Raw genomic sequence first — 19684 nt, 5'->3', positions numbered from 1 at the left:
TTTGGAAACTAAAAGACTTGAGCAAAAATCAAAAGAGCATCAGAGAGCGCCTAAAATTAACAATTTTCTTGTCAAAAGCCGAAGCCTCAATGGTTTCGGATAAAGAGGCATCTAAATTTTTGCATGAACAAAAATCATAACTCAAAATACTTAAAAACCGTAGAGCAAAACGGTTTGTTCCAGAAAATTCTACGGCTCATTTTACATATCGTTGGTTGTCTACCGTGGCTCTTTATGATGATTTTTCTGTACTCAGAATGATGGTTAAAGATTTTTTTCTACTTTAGTTTCTCAAATTGTTCATTGTGAAACTGAAAGTAGTTTCACAAAGAGAACTTTTGTGATTTGTGCAACTCATTTTGGTACTGGATGTCATCAGTCATGACTATAATTTAGTGTGATCTGTCACCGGCGTTAGGCGTTTATTGATAAAGCCCCAGTAATTAACAAAATTAAGAGGGAATAGTTTAAACTGACTTTGATAAGTTAAATTAAACAAAAACAAACAACAAAAATAGAAAGTTAAAAAATAGTATATTACACTCGTTTTATAAGACTTAATTGTGGCAGTCATTCTATTGGAACACTCCTTCGTCGTGCTCCAAAACCATTCATGCCATACTAGAACGTCTTATAAAACTCGTATAATAAATTAATACCCTATTTTCTTATAGATATTAATAAAGTTGCTTATCCCATAGATACGAGTAGAGGTAGTACACCTTTATTCCCCAAGTCTTAGTTATTTTTTTATCATTCTCGATAGAGGATAGCATATGCTGGCCATTTGGTGATTTTTGTATTCTATCTGTGAAAAAAATTGTGAAAACAAAATATTATACACGTAAAAAAAAAGTTGGCATTATCTATTAATAGTTTTTGCAAAAATTGCAAATAAAAGAAAAAATAGGTGAAATTTAAAAAAAATGGCAAAATTAAAAAAAAATTATAACTAAAAAACTATCGAGAATTTGGCAATTTTCTTAAAACCAGTCGATTTTCTAAATTATTGCACATAAGTTTACTTTAAAGTAGTTCAATTTTTTCAAATAGTTTAGCCGTAATTGAGAAAATAAAAAAATGAAAACCCAAAATTGCAATGTCCATGAGGTGTCGCCATCTCTTAGACGCATTACCCCTCCACAAATCTAGTTATATTCCAAACACCACATTGGCGCCACTTTCCGCTTTCGCGCCTTTTTCCAACGTCAACAAACCCTAACCTGAAACATTCAAAAAATGAACCACGAACCCTTACGCTACGCCCACGAGGAGGGTCACACGGACGTGTGCTTCTCAACCGACGGCAGGTAAGTCACCCGACCCCCAAAACGCCCCCACGTCTCGAATTTTCAGCAAATTTATTACGTGTGGGGCTGACGGAGACATCCGGATCTGGCCGTCAGCGGAAGACACCGACCCCACTCACACTTGCATAGGCGAGTGGTCGCTCAGTGTGTGCCAGAAAGGGGAGTGCTTGTACGTGGCCACCGGCAGCAATGACGTCCAAATCCTCACCTTTCCAGGGGGCGAACGGAACGGGCTTCTGGACCGGTTCGTGGCCCCCATCAACCAGATCGTGCCCAGTAAAGACAGCGAGGTTTGTTATTGAGACACCAGGGTTTTTTGGGGGAACTTGCGGCTTGTTTCAGGCTGTGGCGCTTGCCGGTGAAGATATGCAAGTGAGGGTAGTTGAGTTGGGGGCTGAGAAAAGAGTTGGGGTTTTTGATGGGTTAGGGGGGCCTTGTTTGAGTGTCACGGCCACTAGTAAGTTTCTAGCGGCGAGTTCTGGTGACGGAAAATTGAGGATTTGGGATGTTGCCAGTAAGGAACTGGTTAAAGAAATTGCCTGTTTTCCTAAAACTAACAGTTTTGCCAACGTTGAATACTTATGTAATTTGTTTACTTTATTTTAACAATTTAATATAATGAGAGAGGGTTTTTAGGTCGTATTGACTTTGCCCACAATGGCAAATATCTGGCATATCCGGAAAACGATTCAGTTGTTATTTTAGACACTTCTGATTGGTCGCAGTATGGTATTTTAAAAACAAATGAAGTCACGAATCATTATTCAATTGTACAGTTTTCACCCTGTGGCGGTTTTCTTCTAGCGACAACTCTTAAAGGTGACTTTGTCATTTTTAATGTTAGCATTAAAATGGTGAGAGGGACCAGTAAACACCCTAATGGAACACCAATTTGTGGAGCCGTGTGGAACCCCTCAGGTAACTTTTGTTTATATAATAAATAAAAATAAATAAATAGATTTATACTATATAAATTTAAAATAATTAAATAAAATGACATGAGTGAAAAAAGATGAATTTTATCTACGAAAAAATAGTTTAATAATGATTCTGATGGACACAATTTATTTGTTTACGTGTATCATACAATATTTTTTCCACTCCTATTAGTCATTTTACATACAGTGTGACCCAGGGGTGTATGCATGCTCCATAAGTTTTTTTCTGTGCAAGTGTATTTAAGTAATTTATTAATTGTACCCACGTATTGAAAGAAGGTTAAGAACTCAAAAAATTAAAACAAATTGCTTTAGTTGAGATTTTTTTGGTATGATATTTTATTGTCTATCTAATTTAAATGCAGTTTTATAATTTTACCACTTACAGTTATTTGGTGCTTTGAAAGATGACGGTTTTATTGTTTGTCTTTTTTTGGTAACCAATCTTTCTTCCAAATTTTTTAAAGTCCTAGTTTTATAGAAACTGCTTAATTTGGTAACATATTTTCTTTCATAATGATTATCGATGAGTTCTATTTCTTTGAGTTAAAACTATCATTTTGTTTTCTTTTGTGTCAAAAAAATTAGAGAAGCCTACAAATGGGGAATTAGAAATATCGTAGCTTCGATACTTTTGGAACATGTATAGTTATGAATAAAAGATAAAAAGACAGAAGCAAAAAATATTAAAAAAAAAATAAAACTACATAGTTCTAAAACGAAACGGATAAACGAATCTGAAAATTCTATTTTGAGGTGGTGCTTGGATCAATGAGAAACTGGGATAATCGAAGTTCTATTGTACTCGATTTTACTGTAAATCCGCTGCTTTAATATTGAAATTTCACTCGCTAGAATTTACTTTAAATCTTAATCGAAATTAAATTCTGAGATGACTAAGACTAAGTGATTCAGTAAAGATGTTTTTTATAGAACTTTCAAACTTCAACATTTTTTCCTCTATTAGTTCATTTCTTCTTTGGTTATTAGAACTTATTGCAATATTTTGGTATTTTTGATTAATTGCTCATAGTTTATCATGATTTATTTATTCTATAATGAAGTATGAATACAAAATAATACAAAATATTAAAAGAAAAATAGAAAAACATTGTTGCTTTTTTATTTTCGCTTTTGATCTGATCTGACCTGGTTCATCATCTGTTCTGAATAATTCTCGTGTAGAATAATTGTTTTTTAGCTATAGAAAATCAATAAATAAAGTTTTTACAGAAATTTTCTCAATGCGAATTTTAAGAATATACAGGGTGTTTCACATAATTTTACGTAATCTATGTACATGTTGACACCGCATTGACATTTGTAATGTCATTTGTGATGTCATTTTTAATTTTTTTGTCTAACAACCGATCTTTTCTGTTTTAAATACTAGACACATCTTTATCTTTCTTATACTAAGAAGAAAATTAGAAATGAAATGAAAACAATGAATAAACAAATTAATTTAATAAAATAAATAAATATTCATAAATTCAACACAGAAGGCTTTATCTTTTTCTTGCCTTATTTTATAAGGGGCAAATGTTTTTTATAACTATCACGAAAACACTAAGAACCGATTTACAGAAGCGTCATTAATTTAATTCGCAATTAAATGTGTGATTAACGGATCACGTGACCAAATTGAACAAATGTGATTGGCCCATTTGCGTTGTTAACTTTTAACAACGAATTAAAATTTGATGAAGCTTTCTATAAACCGGACCTCAATGTGAAACCTAAATGCAAACAAAAATCAATCACTCCTTAATAAAAGCAAGAACAAAAAGATAAGGCTTTTGTATAAAACTTTCAATAATTTTTTACTTTACATTATTTTTTCCTCTTTTTAAATTAATTTTGCTTTATTTTTATAGATACAAGAATGATACTAAAACATTATTCAAAAATTTCGGTTGACATTAAAAAAATTAAAATGACGTCATTACTCAAAAACAAATAACGCCATAAATGTCACTATAGTGTCAAAATGTAGCGTTAAAAAAAACAAAATCGATCTGTTCGAAGATATTTTGTAAAAAAATGACTCATCAGCAAAGATATGAACTTATTGCGTTGCGTTTTGTTTAGTTTGTATATTATATTTTCTGTTATATTTTTCTGCGACCACTAACACCTTCAAAATTTCACGTTTTTTGTTGATGCCTAAAGTAAAGTTGTTTTTTTTTTGAAGCCATTTTGATTACTACCTGCACAACCACCTGTTTCCTCTTGCTAGTTGCAGACGAAATAAAGCAAGCATATTGAGCAAAATAAAATTCGAATTTGATAAAAACAAAAAAGGAAACTTTTTTATTATAAATAAAAAATGCGGAAATCCGATTACCGAAATTTTTCAAATATGGACTACGAGGTACACAGTAGGTCTGAATTACTGGATCGTCCGGATTGTTAGAGATTCGGATTAACGAGGGGTTACTTTATTATGTAATCTTTTATGTAACACAAAAGAAAAACTAAATAGTTACTAAGTTAAAACCATCGAAAAGCCCACTTTTTGATGCCAAATGTTAAATTTTGTGTTTTAAACATTTCATGAAAATCAATACTTGAAAAATGCAAATGGAAATTGTGTTTCGAATTTTTTTATAACGAATTGTATGACCCTCTGCATAAAAAAATAATTTGTTTTAAAGGAAACGGCCAAATCGTCTACACCGACACTCAAGGCCAGTTAGGTATTATGTCAGATTGTATAAGCATCAAAACAACCGACGACGAAATTTTCACCAATAACGACCTAAACTTCGACGACGTGCAATTCGAATCAGACGATGAAGACAACGAAAATGCCATTTCGGTCGAAAAACTAAAAAAAGAGGTCATGGGCGACGTAGAACCCGAGCTAAATTTCGACAATGGTAATTTGTGCCAATAATTTTCCATCTTTGATAATCAATTTCAAGCATCTTCGGCGCCTACTCCGCGCCCCAAAACCCCCGAAATCCCGCTCCAAGCCCCATTTATGCCCAGCTCCAGCCCTGAGCACTTGAATCCGCGCTACTTGTGCTGGAACCACCTCGGAATTGTGCGATGTTACGGTTCCACGAACGACGACGATTCGGGAAAATCAATCGAAGTTGAGTTTCTCGATTCTTCGTTCCATCACAGCATGATGTTGCAAAACTATCAGGACTATTTCTTGGGGACTGTCAGTAAAGCGGCCCTCGCTGTGGCCAACACAAAGTAATGGGAAAACATCGTCAATTTTTTGTTACCAATAGCTTTCAGACAACTTTACGTCATTCCCCTGAATGCGGGCTCAAAGGAGTGGGTTCTTAAATTGGAGGAGGACGCCACGGAAGAGATTGTTTTAGTTTCAGCTTCTGAAAATTTGATTTGTTTCGCGACAAACAGTTACATAGTTAGAGTTTGCTCGATTTTCGGCACTCAGAGAGGAATCGTTTCGGTTCCTGGACCTTTAGTTTCCATGGCTAGTTTCCAGAATTCGGTACTTGTGGCCTACCATTCGGGAAGTGTCCGCAACGGTGACCAGTGTATTAACATCAAATTGATTGCTTTTAATGGATTGTCGATGCACAGTTGCGATATCGGCGCGGCTTTAGGCCCCGAGTCCACTCTGACGTGGCTGGGATTCACCGATTTTGGGACTCCTGCTATGGTGGACTCGCTCGGAATGGTCAGTCTTTTTCCCCTCAGTTGTAACATTTGGATACCTTTTTGTGACACTGCCAGACATGTAAGTGCATAGAACATTCATAATATTTATTTTCGCGAAAAAAATCGATTTTGTTTAACGAGCGTAATGTTTGCCAAAACGAGTGAGCGCAGCCAAAACCAAATAAGTCCAACTTTAGTCATTTTGAGAGAAATACAGAAACGCATGCTATAAAATCCCTTTTTTCAGATACAATAATTTGTTTATTTAGATGTTATTAGATTATTACACAATTTTGTTCAGTGCCATAATGAGATAAGTCCATCAATCGTTTTTTCTCTACAAGTCTTCAAATTAATATTAAATGTAGAGTAATATTGTAATATAAATATACAACATTTCATTTTACGAGTTTTCCTTAAATTCAAAGCCATTATTTTGAAAGGAGTGATTTTTATGAAACAAAAATGTAAAAATAATAGTTTGTTCTGGCTCTTGAGGTAAAAAGTGTTTCCATTTAAAAACAGCAACTAAAAAAATTATACTGGGTGATTCTTTTAGGGCCTACATTAGAAACTTTTTAACTATATAGCTATAGCTTTAAAATTTTGTATATGTCCCAAATCGACCATTCTGACTTCAACTAATTATTTTAAAAACAGCTGTGTTTTTGGAACTACAAAAAATTGGCGTCAAGTTTGAAATTTTTAATAGTAACCACACATTTTTTTTTTGGATTAGAATCCACCTTCTCAAGCTGAGTAAAATTTACCCAAGTTATCTGTCACAGTTTTTGACATTTTTTTTGTTAAAATTTTTATTTGTAAGGGTTTATCTAAGATAATACGGCCCTTGAACCTTTTGCGATAAGTAAATATATATTTTTTGTATTCAATAACTGAAGGTTCGAAGAATCTTCTAGAATTTTTAAAATTGTCAACTGTCCGAAGTTCATGGCTAGCATGATTTTTTTAACATAGTTACCAAAAAACTGTTATAACTCAGTTTTTTCAAGTAGAACTGCCCTATCTTCTTAACGGCGAACGAGCATACATTTACGGTGACTTTTATTAATACGTCTTATACCTGTCTTTTACAGTTTTTGAAAAAAATCACAAAAAACAGATTTTACTTCGTAATTTTCATAGTTAATCAAGTAGACCTTGCAAAATGGTCAACAACTGTCAAACTTTAATATTTTTTTAGCTTTTGGCTGGTTCATTATCTAATAAGCAGTAAATCAGTGATATTTAATAATGGTTTATTATAACTTGTAAATTATGAAAATTGTAAAGTAACTCAGTGAGTCTCTTATCGAATTTTGAACTTCTTGAATGAAAATGGTGAACAAATCTAACATTTCTTTTAATTAATAGTCGAATTTTTTTGTATTTTTTCGAAAGTTTACTTGATTAAAAATGAAAATAATGTGCTAAAATTAAGTTTTTTGCGATTATTTCAAAAAATGTAAGACATACAGGGTGACCCAGGGGTGGGTAATTTTTAAACTTTTTTGCTATTTAAAATATTGCCATTCCGTTTTCATTATACGATAGATCGACTTAGAGTACACAAACTAAAAATATTTTTATTATACACTGAATGTTGTATACAGGGCGATGAACCAAAGTTAATTTTTTTTAAATGGAACACCCTATATATTTTTGCATAGTTAGATTCTACACAAAAAAATATCTAACTTTGTGTAAATTATTATAGGTCTATCTGTTCTCGTTTCGGAATTATTCAACTTTTCCTTATAAAAAAGATCAATTTTAAAAAATCACTACGAAGTTACCAATAAATATTTTCCAACAAATTTGCCTCAGAAAAACTCAGAATACCTTGCAGTTTCAGCAAATAGTCGACTTTTACTTGAAACACGCCGATAATATACAGGCTGTTCCAAAACACAAAAAGTTGAATAACTCATTTTTTTCAAATGGAACGCCATGCATTTTTTATCGGTAGCATTTTGCATAAGCTTTCTAATGGTATAGGGTTTGCATAGCAATTTTAAAATGTGTTTTTCGAGATTAAAAAAAAATTATTAAAAAAAAATTGTTATCCTAGAATCTGATAAATCCAATGGTAATTTATTTTTTATGTACTAATATAACTAATTGCATTAGTAATTTAATTATTACTTGATACGTAAATGAATTTTACGCATCAAGAATTAATAAAAAATTTAAAAAAATCTTTTGAACACTAAATACTTCCCTTTTGCTATACAAACCGTACTCCAACATAAAACAGATTTGCAAAATATCAGCAAAGTTCGGACCTTCGTCGCTCAAAACTCGTCTAATAAATGGATGTATTTCTTTATAATACTGAACATCCCAAATAATAGGCTTTTAGTAACGGATTACTTAAAAAAAATCCTAATTCCGTCGTAAACCGAAACTTATTAGATGTAAAATGTGACATTTTATAATATTATTAGGAAAAATTGTCACATTTTTTTTGGTAGATGAAATCGCCTTCTGACTGTTTTTTCGTGACTGCCGTCCTTGAATCGTATCAGTCGGTTGTTGGGCTCAAGTGCCGCGGCACTGCTTATCCGAGCTTCACCCCAACACCGACACTCAGTGAATTGCTTTTGGAGCCCCCATTCGCTGAACCCACAACGGATAAAACACAGTTAGAAATGAGTCTTTTTACGCTTTCGAATTTGCAAGTCAGTAATCAGGAGAAGAAGTTTTCAGAGGCTGGGTTAAAAGCATTTGCGGTAAGGCGAAGCGGACTGGAGACTAAACACTAAAGTTTGATTATAGCTAGCATGTAAGAACAATCTCGATCAGAGGGCAGTCGAACTTATGGAAGTTTTATCCAATCGTCAGTTGGTGAATTTGTCAACGAAATACGCCCTTAAATTGAATAAAAAAATATTGGCGGAGAAATTGATGGAGATGGCTGGACGTCTCATGAATGACGATGACGATTCAACGAATGTTGTTGTGGTAATTATCGCATTCATTATTAATTAATAGAGGCTTTTTTTAAAACTTGAGATAAATTTGTTAAAAATGGAAATATTTGATACCCAATTTATTTTTCTAAAATTCTGAAATTGAATTGTATCCTAAAAGAGTTTTGAACATCCTACAGTCGTGTTTAACTTTCTTAATTTAAAATAAGTTATTTTTTTCAATTTTTTTATTAGTAGTATTTTCGATTTTATAGTTATTTTATTTTACATCTAAAGATTTTTTGTTTCTCAAGCTTCCAGTATTTCAGCTTTTTAGTATCGTAATTTCCCCATATCATTTTGTACTATTCATTTCCTCATTTGTTTAGTTTTTCGTGGTTTTCCTATCTTATCTTATTAATGTTCTTCCTTTGCAGTTTCATAATTTTTTAATTATCTCTCTTTCAAATTTATTTATTTTAATTATTGTGATTATTAATTTTTTCAAACCGACAGTGTAGATTTTAATTAGTGTGAAACTTCTACTTTCTAGGATTTTTAGTTTTTGTGTAACAAATTAAAAAAAAGTGTGTGTTTGTCAAAAACTATCAAATTATTTAAAAACTAAGCAGAATCGACCATTTTATTCGCACCGAAATCTCGTTGTATGAGAAAGACTTGCCCTTAAACCGGTTCACTGGTGTCTCATTGGTCCCAGGAATGAGTAATTGACCAATAAAAATATAGAAAGCACCTCCAACTTGTTTATCTGATGAACAAAAAATTGCAAGGTGATTGAAGCGTTTGTCATTGGCTGTAGGTGTGATATTGCACTCCCAACTGTAAAACACACCAATCATAAGCCATTCAAAACTTAACAAAAATTTGTTGTTTATTGTGTAAATGTCGGCCAAACCATCTGAAGTTTCACTGTTTTCTAAGAAAATTTAAAGTTTTTTATTATACTTACAAAAATTGTGGATCGATTTGTTTTTAATGAAGATTGAATTTTCGCAATTAGTTGAGTTATTTTGAGTTCAAACTCAAACATTTCGCAAGTTTTTCAGAAAAAACTTACTACTTGTTTGGCAAGATTCCTTCACAAAAATAAAAAATGTTCTAATTAAGGTCAAAAGTCTTCATAGCTTTTTAGTTATTAACTTCGATATTTACTTTTTTAAGACAACTTAATGTTCTTTGAGAAGTAAAACCAAAAAATTGGGTTTTTGATTTAACTTTTTTAAGTTGTTCAACTTTAATCAAACTTTTAATTTTTTTATGTTCTCAGGTTTTCAGTCTTTTAATCTCATAGTTTTTTAGTGTTTCAGTCACATAGTTTTTAAGTTTAATCTTAGTATTTCAGCTTTTTGGGTTTTAAGTTTCCCATATTTCATAATCATTTCCAAAATTTTTCAGTTTTTCGTTGTTTCACTGTCTTATAATTTCAGTTTTCCAATTGCTGAATGTTTTAACTTTGCAGTTTAGGTTGTTTAGTTTCTCACTCTTTCAGTCACTTTGATCTACAGAATTTTAGTCTTACTATTTTTTAATTTTTTTGTATACTAGTTTTTTTTTGCTTTTTAGTGTATTTTTTTTATTCGTAATGTCATATTTCAATTTATTAATGTTTCTCTTTTTCTAAAGATTCGCAAGCTCTTGAAAATGAAAGAATAGTTCTAGTCAAGTCACTTTGAAAAATGACTGACTTTCTCAGCCTGGAATTTTAGGAAACAGCATAACAAAATTAGTAACAGTAGCTCTCTCACTTGTTTAAGCAATTAAACTCGTGAATAAAGTGTAAATCGTTGTAAAATGTATTTCAGGAGTTGTGGAAAAATTAGATGGACAAAACATACAAAAAATTCTGGTAATAAAAATGTTAATTGAATGAAAAAATATTGATAAAGCACATATTGATAATAAGTATGTCCATTCAGTGAGTTCGTTTTATAGGTTGAGATGAATTCTTACGGAAAAACTAACTAATTTTACAACAGCAAATTTAGAAATATATTTAGGTTCAACGACTTTGGTAATTTTTTTTTCTATAGTAGGAATTACCAAATTTTTGTACATTTTTTGACACCTAAATGCGGTTTTTGACCTTTAACCTTAACTAAAAATCCGAACTCTATTAATTAATTAGGTTTCGAGTGTTTGTTTTCATTAATATGTTTTAGGATACGCCGACATCTTCACCCCTCGCCCCTAAAAAAGTGACCCTTAGTTCAGTTAAACGTACGCCAAAAACCAAACAAGTCGTCAAAGAAGTGGTACTTGTTTTTTAATTTTTTGTTTCCAGTTTTAAGTTTGGGTTTCAGGTGACGGCACCAGAAGCCAGTCAAGAGAGCCAAAGTTCTATTTTAAGCCCGTCTTTACCAATCCAAGAATTTTCACAAGAATCTCCAAATCCATTTTCCAAAAGTGCACGAAAAGGGAACGAATCATCGAACCCTCTGAGTCTCACTGACAAATACGCGGGTGTTGATTACGTCGATGCTAAAGAAAATAAAATGAAGAACAAGGAGACTGAAAAGAGGAAGCAACCCGATTCTGAGACTGACAAGCCGCGTGAAAAACAGAGAAAACTAGATAGGTTTATGTTTAGTAAACGCACGTGAATCGTGAGTGATTTATTTTTATCGTAACATACAAACAATATATTTATTTACGTTTTCGTGGATCACGGAATATTCCTTTAGCAAACATGTCCTCCCATTCGCTCCCGCTGGGGTATTCGTACGCGCTTATTGCCTCAGGCTTCAGGGTGGTGCTGTAGCCAGGAGTCTGAAAAAAAAAATTTTTGATTCGCCAAATATTAAAATCTGTAGTTATTGAAAGCAATTTTAAGTTAAATATTTTGTACAGCGTGTCTCAGGGGTGCGTAATCGGTCCGTAACTTTTTTGTTATTTGAAATGTTGCCCTGTCGATTTTATTATCCGATAGATCGATTTAAAGTCCACAAACTAAAAATATTTTTATTGTACACAGGATGTTGTATACTAGGTGGTGAACCAAAGTTACATTTTTTTAAATGGAATACCCTATATATTTTTGCATAATTGGATTCTACGCAAGAAATAATGTTATATACTTTATATAAACTGTTATGGGTTTATCTCTTTTCGTTTCGGAATGATTTAACTTTTCGTTAATGACCAATTTTTGGAAAATCACTGCGAAGTCGCCTATTAATATTTTCGGAAAAAATTGTAACAGAAAAACTCAGAATACCCTGTAGTAACAATAGTTAATAATTTTCTCAATGTTTAAAGTTAACTATCTTTTGAGTAATCAGCAAGACACTCAACTGTTATTGTTTTTAGATAGACAATTTAAAGGTCTTTTAGATGCAAAAATAAAAATTAGGGTGTACCATTTAAAATTTTTAAGTTATTTAACTTTTAACAAACCTAATTTTTTTATTTTCTTGATCGAAGTGAGCTAAGAAAAAATACATTCTTAAAGTTTGAATATTGTACTTTAAAGTAGTGAAAGTCCCACTTTTCTAGAAGTTAAAATGAGTGTTTTCGGTAAAAAAATTAAAAACTTCCAGAACCATGCAAAATCGACCAATAACAGTATAAGGTCTAACTGAACCGTAAATAAGTGCAACTTAAAATTGAATAAAGCTTGGCTTAAACTAAACCGTACCTTGGGTACCGCTTAAATAGTGCTTAACGCCAAAAAAGTACTGTTTGTAAACGGATCGATAAGCAATTGAGTTATAGTTGACTTTGAGAATTGAGAATACTTTGGTAGTAAGTGTTACAGCAGCTATTCAGTACTACAATATTGCCAAAAATAGAGACGAAGGCGGATGGAAAACCTGGATTGGATCATGGCATGGGCGATGAAGAAGAGATAAATAGACAGAAAATGGACAAATCTTAGCCATATAACAATAAAGTTATTGATTTTTGAAATAAAATTATGAAACTTTTTCGTCGTTTCTTATTGTTTTATTAAATAACATCGTTGAACACAAAAGCAAGATTTATTAATTAACTAAAAAAACGTTTATAGCAGCACGGAACTGATTTTTTTTAATTTGAATTCTTTCAATTGAATATGTAATTCCACAGACTTTTTCATCAATTTGAGTTCATCCAACATTAGCTCAAATTCTTTTTTCTCCTTCTCGAATTCTAAATAATTGCTTTTTTAAAGTTGTAACTTAGAATACTACTTTAAACAGGTATGAACTTTTAGGCGTCTTCTATATCACACTATCACAGACATAAGTTTGTATTATAGCTCATTTCAGAAACGCCCTGTATATTTGAAAATAATTTTAGGCGAGGCAGAGAGTTAGTATCTACGGCTTAGGAAAATAAAATTATTACTTTTCCAATATTTAGAAGTGAATAATGGTCTTTACCTCCTCGCTGGGACACCCTGTATAATAAAAATATCTATCGGATAATAAAAACGGCATGGCAATATTTCAAAAAGCAAAAAATTTATGGACTGATTAAACACGCCTGGGCCGCGCTATACAGGTTGCTAAAAAAGTGGCGCACCAACTCAGTGGTACGTTTTGAGAAGCAAGTGCAGATTACGGGAAAAATGTTGAAAAAATTCCTAAAGTCATATTTTAAAAAATCTGGAGCTACAAACTTATTGTGTTAACTTCTTTAGTTTTTATTATTTTTTATGTTTTATACCAGGTAATCGTTCCGTAACAAAACGAAGAATAATTATTTTTAAATTTACTCTCAGACTTTAATAGTTTTTTTAATTTAAAAAAATTCAAATTCATCCAAAAAATCACAATGTGTAAATGTGCCAACACTGGGAACTATTTCCTAGGAAACCGTTTCAAAAATAATTTATTTTTATTGTTGCTCAAATTCTATTGCGATCATGACTTTGACAACGTTGCCACATATCATTTATCTAAAATCCGTTTTTTATCAATAACTTTAGTACAAAGAATTTTTTTACTATTTTTACCTTTATATGTAACGAGTTCTCTACCACACACCATTGAGTTGGTGCGCCAGTTTTTGAGCACGCTGTATTTTGGGTAGGAAAAAACGTACAGTCACAATCAAAAAGAAAGACACCCCTATTAACCATTTTGGGTCATTAATTTTAACAATCGGGTCATTTATTATTTTACATATAAACCGTAAACATCGAAAAGATTGTGGCGCGGTTTTAGGGGTGTCATTCTTTTTGATCGTGATTTTACCCTAGGGGCCATGTAGCAAGCGTTTTCGACAATAGTTGGGTTGACAAATTGGTCGTGTTGTTGGTCAACGTATTCAATAAACCGCCCATCCATGGTGCCCGACAAGGCCACATAGTCCCACATTTGCAAGTGTTGGACCATTTCGCATAATCCGACCCCTCCAGCATGGGGACAAACTTTAACTACAAAAAATAATTACAAAAGAAAATTTATTAATCGCCACAAACCTCCCAGTTTTTTGCACATCAAGTACACGCTTAAAATCTCGTTAACGCCGCCGATTCGTGCCGAGTCAATTTGGCAATACTCCAAAGCGTTGGCTTGCAGGAATTGCTTGAAGAGCACTCGGTTGCAGCACATTTCGCCCGTTGCAACGCCGATGCCGAGCGGTTTCAAGGCTTTGGCGATTTCGGCATGGCCTAGCACATCGTCAGGGGACGTGGGCTCCTCAATCCATAAAATTTTAAAATGCGATAGTTGTTTCATCCAATCGATAGCTTCCTGGACTTCCCAGATTTGGTTCGCGTCCACCATCAAAATGCGGTCCCAACCGATGGTGTTGCGAATCAACTCGAGGCGCTTTATGTCCTGGAATAGGTTTTTCCCAACTTTGACTTTAAATGCGTTGAAGCCTTGCTCCATGTATTTGTTGGCCAGGTCGTAGATCGTCTCGTCGCTGTACCCCAACCAGCCTGAAATAATTTAGGTGATGATTTTTTTCGCTGAAATAGGTTGAAGAAACAAAATATTATTTACTATTCGGAAATAAAATTAACTAGACGCCCTCTGGTGATGACTTTTGAACTATGTCGAAAACAGTAACGAAATTTTCGTAATTCCACATTTAATGAATTGTTTAACAATTTTGGGTGTATAGTGTTAATTGCTTACATTAGAGAGAATCACTTTAAAAGTACGTGTTGGTAAATACTAGCGTTCACTTTGGTTCTGTGGTTTTTCGTGATATAAAGTGTTTATTGTTGGAATTTGAAAGTGGATAAAAAGTGAAAAAGATTTATTTTCATTACAAAGTGTTATCAAACAGTTGTCTGATTAAAGACTATAAGTAATGGAACACAGCGAACATAAGGTTGGGCTCAAGAGACCATTAAATTAGTGAAGTTTGTGAATTTTTGGTTAGAATTTTTCCACTGATAAAATCATGAAATACTTCGATAAATCAACAAAACTACAATTAAGATTAACAACTGCTAATACACTTAAACGTAAATTATGCCAAAAGGTAGGCTTTTCAATGTCTTTGTAATAATTTTCCAATAAAGAAAGTGAACCAAACAGTCATTCGTTATTCGCGTTTTTCTCGTCATCTCTAATTTGTCAACATTCGTTTCTTCCATCAAAGATACAATAGTCATTCCGCATTGGCAATGTAATAATTGTGAAGCTCCAAAATTCGTACAACGCTCAAAATATCCGAATAAACATTTTCCCGCCATTTATGTTTACTGCTTTCGACCTAGCTCAGTGGCGCCCCCAATGGTAACTATACCTCCGAATAAAGCGAGGCGAATAAATCATGTCCCAACGAGTTCGAACAGCCTACTATTGTCTTTTAAATGTTTTTGTGCGTCACGTATATTTTGTCTGATAAAGATAAATTTTTAAAGAAGCTTGTTTTCGTCAAAAAATCAAATTATTTAAAAAACTAAACAGAATTGACCAATACAGGTATACAGATTGGTCCAGCCCAGCTCCCGTCTTCTCAGTTATTATTTAAGTTGGACTTTTGATATTTCGTAGACGTTATTTATACAGGACGTATTTCAGCAAAACATTTTTGATTATACAGAGTGTCCAAAAAAGTATGACAATAATTTTTTAATGGGATGCTATTATTTTTTAGTGCTCGTTAGGATGCCTTTCTAGCTTCTTACATGCCCCTAAAGTTTTTTTTAAGTTTTAAAAATTAATATAAACGGTGCTTTTTTGATTTTTTGATGACATTGTTACAAGGTACGTGTTGAATAAGATCTAACTACTACAGGGTGTTTACAATTTATTTTCAAACTTCTTAAAGTTTAGAGCCTTTTATTTTGCTTATTTCAAATGAAATGAATTTGAAAAAAACTTTAGGGACATGTGAGAAGCTAAAAAGGTATCCTACTGAGTACAAAAAAATATTATGTTGAAGTCATACTTTTTTTGGGACACTGTATAATCAAAAATATTTTCCTGAAATACGTCCAAGAGTATAAATAACATCTACAAAATATCAAAAGTCCAACTTTACTAACTGACTTTACTACGACTTTTGTAAAGAAAAAGTTTAAAAGTTTAATTTCCTCCATTGTGCAGTTACATTTTAACTTTTGGAGTTAGCAAAAAATGGCAAAACCCAATAGAACCGGTGTAAAATGTTCTGCAAAATGGCAGAGCTATCAAGGCGATATCTCAAAAAAATTAAACGTCGATTACGGCAAAATTATATAAGAGCTTGGAGAAAAAGCTGACAACTTTTTCAATTTTTTATTTTCTCAATTACGACAAAACTATTCGAAGAAGTGGAAATATTTTGATAATAATATATATAGAATAATCCGGGCAATCGATTGGCGTCGAGAAGAAAATGACAAAATTCTGAACACTTTTTTAGTTATGAATTTTTTACATATTTTTAATTTTATTTCCAATTTTCTCGAGAACAATGACCTTTTTAGAAAAAGATGAAGAATTAAAAGAGCTATCAAAATTTTTCCAATAAAAATTGAAAAAATCGAACCTTGTTTGTACTTTTAGCAATTCCAGATGGTTATAAAGGCATAGAAAAGTCCATAAAACTTTGCTAGAGTGAGTTTTAAAAAATATTTTTTTCATTTTTTTGCTGTGAATTTCTTTTTGGGAAAAAAAAATTCAAAATCTAAATTTCGTGAAAAGCTGGTATAATACGTAAAGTGAACTACAGAATTCACTGGAACAAACTGTTTTGCTCTATGGCTGTTAGTTTTTGAGTTATGATTTTTTTTTGTGTAAAACTTTAAAAGCTTCTGTACTCGAAAGCGTTTCCCTAGCGGCTCAGGGTTTCAACAGGAAAATAGATAATTTTAAGCGCTATGAGATGCCTGTTTGATTTTTGCTCTAAGTCTTATAGTTTTGGAGAAAAACGCAAAAAAGTTTGCAATTTTAACGAAATTTGTAATTTTAGTTTCTCAATTACGGCAAAACTATTCGAAAATGTGAAACTATTTTGGTCTAAGCCTATGTAAAATGATCCCGGGACTCACTTGGCGGCGAGAAAATCGCCAAATTCGGAATAGTTTTTTAGTTTTAAAGTTCAACATCAAAGGGTTACAGAGGCATAGAAAAGTCCATAAAATTTTGCTAGAGTGAGTTAAAAAAAATAATTTTTGTGATTGTGCTCGCAGGTGTCTTGACCATTAAAATTTTATACAAAAAAATTCAAAATTTTAAATCACGTGAAAAGCTGGTACAATACGTAAAATGAACCGCAGAATTCACTGGAACAAACTATTTTGCTCTATGACTTTTAGTTTTTGTGTTATGATTTGTTTAGTGTAAAACTTTAAATGCTTCTGTACTCGGAATCGTTTCCCTAGCTCCGGATTTCAACAAGAAAATAGATAATTTTAAGCGCTATCAGATGCCTGTTTGTTTTTTGCTCTAAGTCTTATAGTTTCTGAGAAAAACGCAAAAATGTTTGCAATTTCAACGAAATTTGTAATTTGCGGCAAAACTATTCAATAATGTGGAACTATTTTGGGCGAAGACTTTGTAAAATGATCCTGGGAATCGCTAGGCGGCGACAAAATAGCCAAATTCGGAATAGTTTTTTAGTTTTGAATTTTTTATATTTTACCTATTTCTGCATTTATTTGCAGTTTTCTCCAGAATTATTAGTCGGAGAACAATGACCTTTCTTGAGAAAGATAGATAATTAAGAGAGCTTTCCAACGGTAATAAACTTCGCAGGGTTATCTCAAATAGTTCCGGAGTTATTCCGAAAATTGACAAAAATCTCGCAAAAACTAGAAAAACCGAACTGATTGACTTTTTGTACTTCTAACAACTTCAAAGGGTTGTAGAGGTATAGAAAAGTCCATAAAACTTTGCTAGAGTGAGTTTAAAAAAAAACATTTTTGTGAAGGTACTCGCAAGTGTCTTGACCATTAAAATTTTATGCAAAAAAAATCAAAATTTTAAATATTACGAAAAGCTGGTATCGTACGTAGAATGAGCCGCAGAATTCACTAGAACAAACCGTTTTGCTCTACGACTTTTAGTTTTTGAGTTATGATTTTTTTTGGGCCACAAACTTTGCCCGCGGGAGAAAATTGTCACTTTGCTCCATTGATAATTAAATAGTGATTTTCGGTAAAGTACCGGCTTGTGTGGTGTAGGCGGGGTATCCCAGAGCCAACAGCTGGTTCATCCTTTCCTCCTTCCCCACTCGCCCCCTTCGCAGCAATTCGACGGCCTCTTCTTTCGTTATAACATTTGACAAGTACCGGAAATCTATAGTTGAGGCCAACTGTTCGGGTTCCAAATCGGCCAAAAGTTGCCACACTGGCTTATTGAGCAGTTTCCCCCACAGGTCCCACAGGGCGTTAATAATAGCGGCTGTGGCGAGGTGTATTACCCCTTTCTCCGGCCCGACCCACCTCAGCTGGCTCTCGCTGGTCAAGCTGCGCCAGAAGCCGCCAAAATCCTTGTAAATATCGCTGACCACTTGACCCACGATGAGGTCACTCAGCGACTTGCACGCTGCAACGACGATTTCCGTTCCTCTGCCGCAGGTGAAGGTCAGGCCGTGGCCCTCCAGGCCTGTCTTGAGTTTGATGGTGACGTAGGCGCAGGAGTAGTCAGGGTCAGTGTGCTGGAAGGAAGGGTTTTTTCTGGGCGTAGTGAAAAAAATTTTTTGTATTTACCATAGCATCCGAACCGTGCGCTTCCAGGGAGGTGGGGAAGCGGATGTCTTTCACATCGAAGGAGATTATTTTTATATTTTCGGTTGTTAGACTCATGGTGCGGACGAGGTGACGGCACTGCGATTTTTGAGCTGTTTTGGGAATTTATGTCGGTGGATCACGAGGCCGCTTTTGCATTGTTTAGATAAGGTGTTATCTTGATTCTTGTTTATCCTATGTGTTTAAATTTGTGATGCAAGAAAAATTACGGTCGCGACAGCACATCAGATGCAGTGACATATTTTTGATGGTTTTATAGATGTTGCCAGAAGATAGAAAAAACAAATAAAAGCAATGAACCCGGCTAGTGTTTTTAAGAATGGACCAAAGTAAACTCGATTTGCATAATAAAAAAATGTCTTACGTGGCCTTACGTAATGTTTTTCTTCTAATTATAGTGTTTTTATACAACCAACCATGCTCAAAAATATATTAAGGGTACTCTACTTCGGCCTGTTACGAGCCAATTTTGACTAAAAATACCTCGACAAAATGTATTTTCAAGAGTTTTTTTCACGGCAAATATTCTCCTTACTTCACTTAATTGGTCCCAAAAAATGACAACGGGTGTAAAAGCGAAATAAACTTTCCATAGTAGCTACAGCATTTTTAAACAATTTATTTCCAAAAGGTTTAAAGTATTTTCATAAAAATGAATGCAATTTTTTCCCAAACAATTAATAAAGTTTTGATTTTTTCTTTAACTTCATTTCTGATGTCGGATGTACATCGAATTTGTTA

General features: G+C 33.2%; 2 protein-coding genes across 2 annotated transcripts; one reads left to right on the top strand and one right to left on the bottom strand.

Annotated features, from left to right (window-relative positions):
• The first annotated feature begins 1151 nt into the window (after positions 1-1151).
• Positions 1152-11485, top strand: Ctf4 (Chromosome transmission fidelity 4). Its single transcript, XM_008199634.3, has 11 exons — positions 1152-1310; positions 1357-1600; positions 1653-1893; positions 1947-2228; positions 4906-5130; positions 5176-5455; positions 5501-5969; positions 8365-8622; positions 8669-8854; positions 10983-11075; positions 11124-11485. Exons 1-11 carry the CDS (start codon positions 1240-1242, stop codon positions 11421-11423), a joined length of 2649 nt encoding a protein of 882 aa, XP_008197856.2. The 5' UTR covers positions 1152-1239; the 3' UTR covers positions 11424-11485.
• On the bottom strand, positions 11421-19303 carry LOC660741 (mitochondrial enolase superfamily member 1). The gene is made up of 5 exons (XM_966948.5): positions 18905-19303; positions 18360-18852; positions 14228-14692; positions 14001-14182; positions 11421-11589 (listed from the first exon to the last, which is right to left on the bottom strand). Exons 1-5 carry the CDS (start codon positions 18998-19000, stop codon positions 11467-11469), a joined length of 1359 nt encoding a protein of 452 aa, XP_972041.2. The 5' UTR covers positions 19001-19303; the 3' UTR covers positions 11421-11466.
• Between the last annotated feature and the right edge of the window lie 381 nt (positions 19304-19684).

The sequence above is a fragment of the Tribolium castaneum genome, chromosome 2 (assembly GCF_031307605.1).
Source record: "Tribolium castaneum strain GA2 chromosome 2, icTriCast1.1, whole genome shotgun sequence".
NCBI classification, from domain to species: Eukaryota; Metazoa; Arthropoda; class Insecta; order Coleoptera; family Tenebrionidae; genus Tribolium; species Tribolium castaneum.
Note: the sequence above shows the minus strand (reverse complement) of the source record. Positions and strands in the feature narration are given on the sequence as shown.

Coding starts and splice junctions, on each gene's coding strand:
- Ctf4 (XM_008199634.3), top strand. CDS start 1,240: ATGAACCACGAACCCTTACGCTACGCCCACGAGGAGGGTCACACGGAC. Junction 1,894..1,946: donor TGCCAACGTTGAATACTTAT/GTAATTTGTTTA, acceptor GAGGGTTTTTAG/GTCGTATTGACTTTGCCCAC. Junction 5,456..5,500: donor CTCGCTGTGGCCAACACAAA/GTAATGGGAAAA, acceptor AATAGCTTTCAG/ACAACTTTACGTCATTCCCC.
- LOC660741 (XM_966948.5), bottom strand. CDS start 19,000: ATGAGTCTAACAACCGAAAATATAAAAATAATCTCCTTCGATGTGAAA. Junction 18,853..18,904: donor CGCACGGTTCGGATGCTATG/GTAAATACAAAA, acceptor CCTTCCTTCCAG/CACACTGACCCTGACTACTC. Junction 14,693..18,359: donor CGCCTACACCACACAAGCCG/GTACTTTACCGA, acceptor AAATTATTTCAG/GCTGGTTGGGGTACAGCGAC.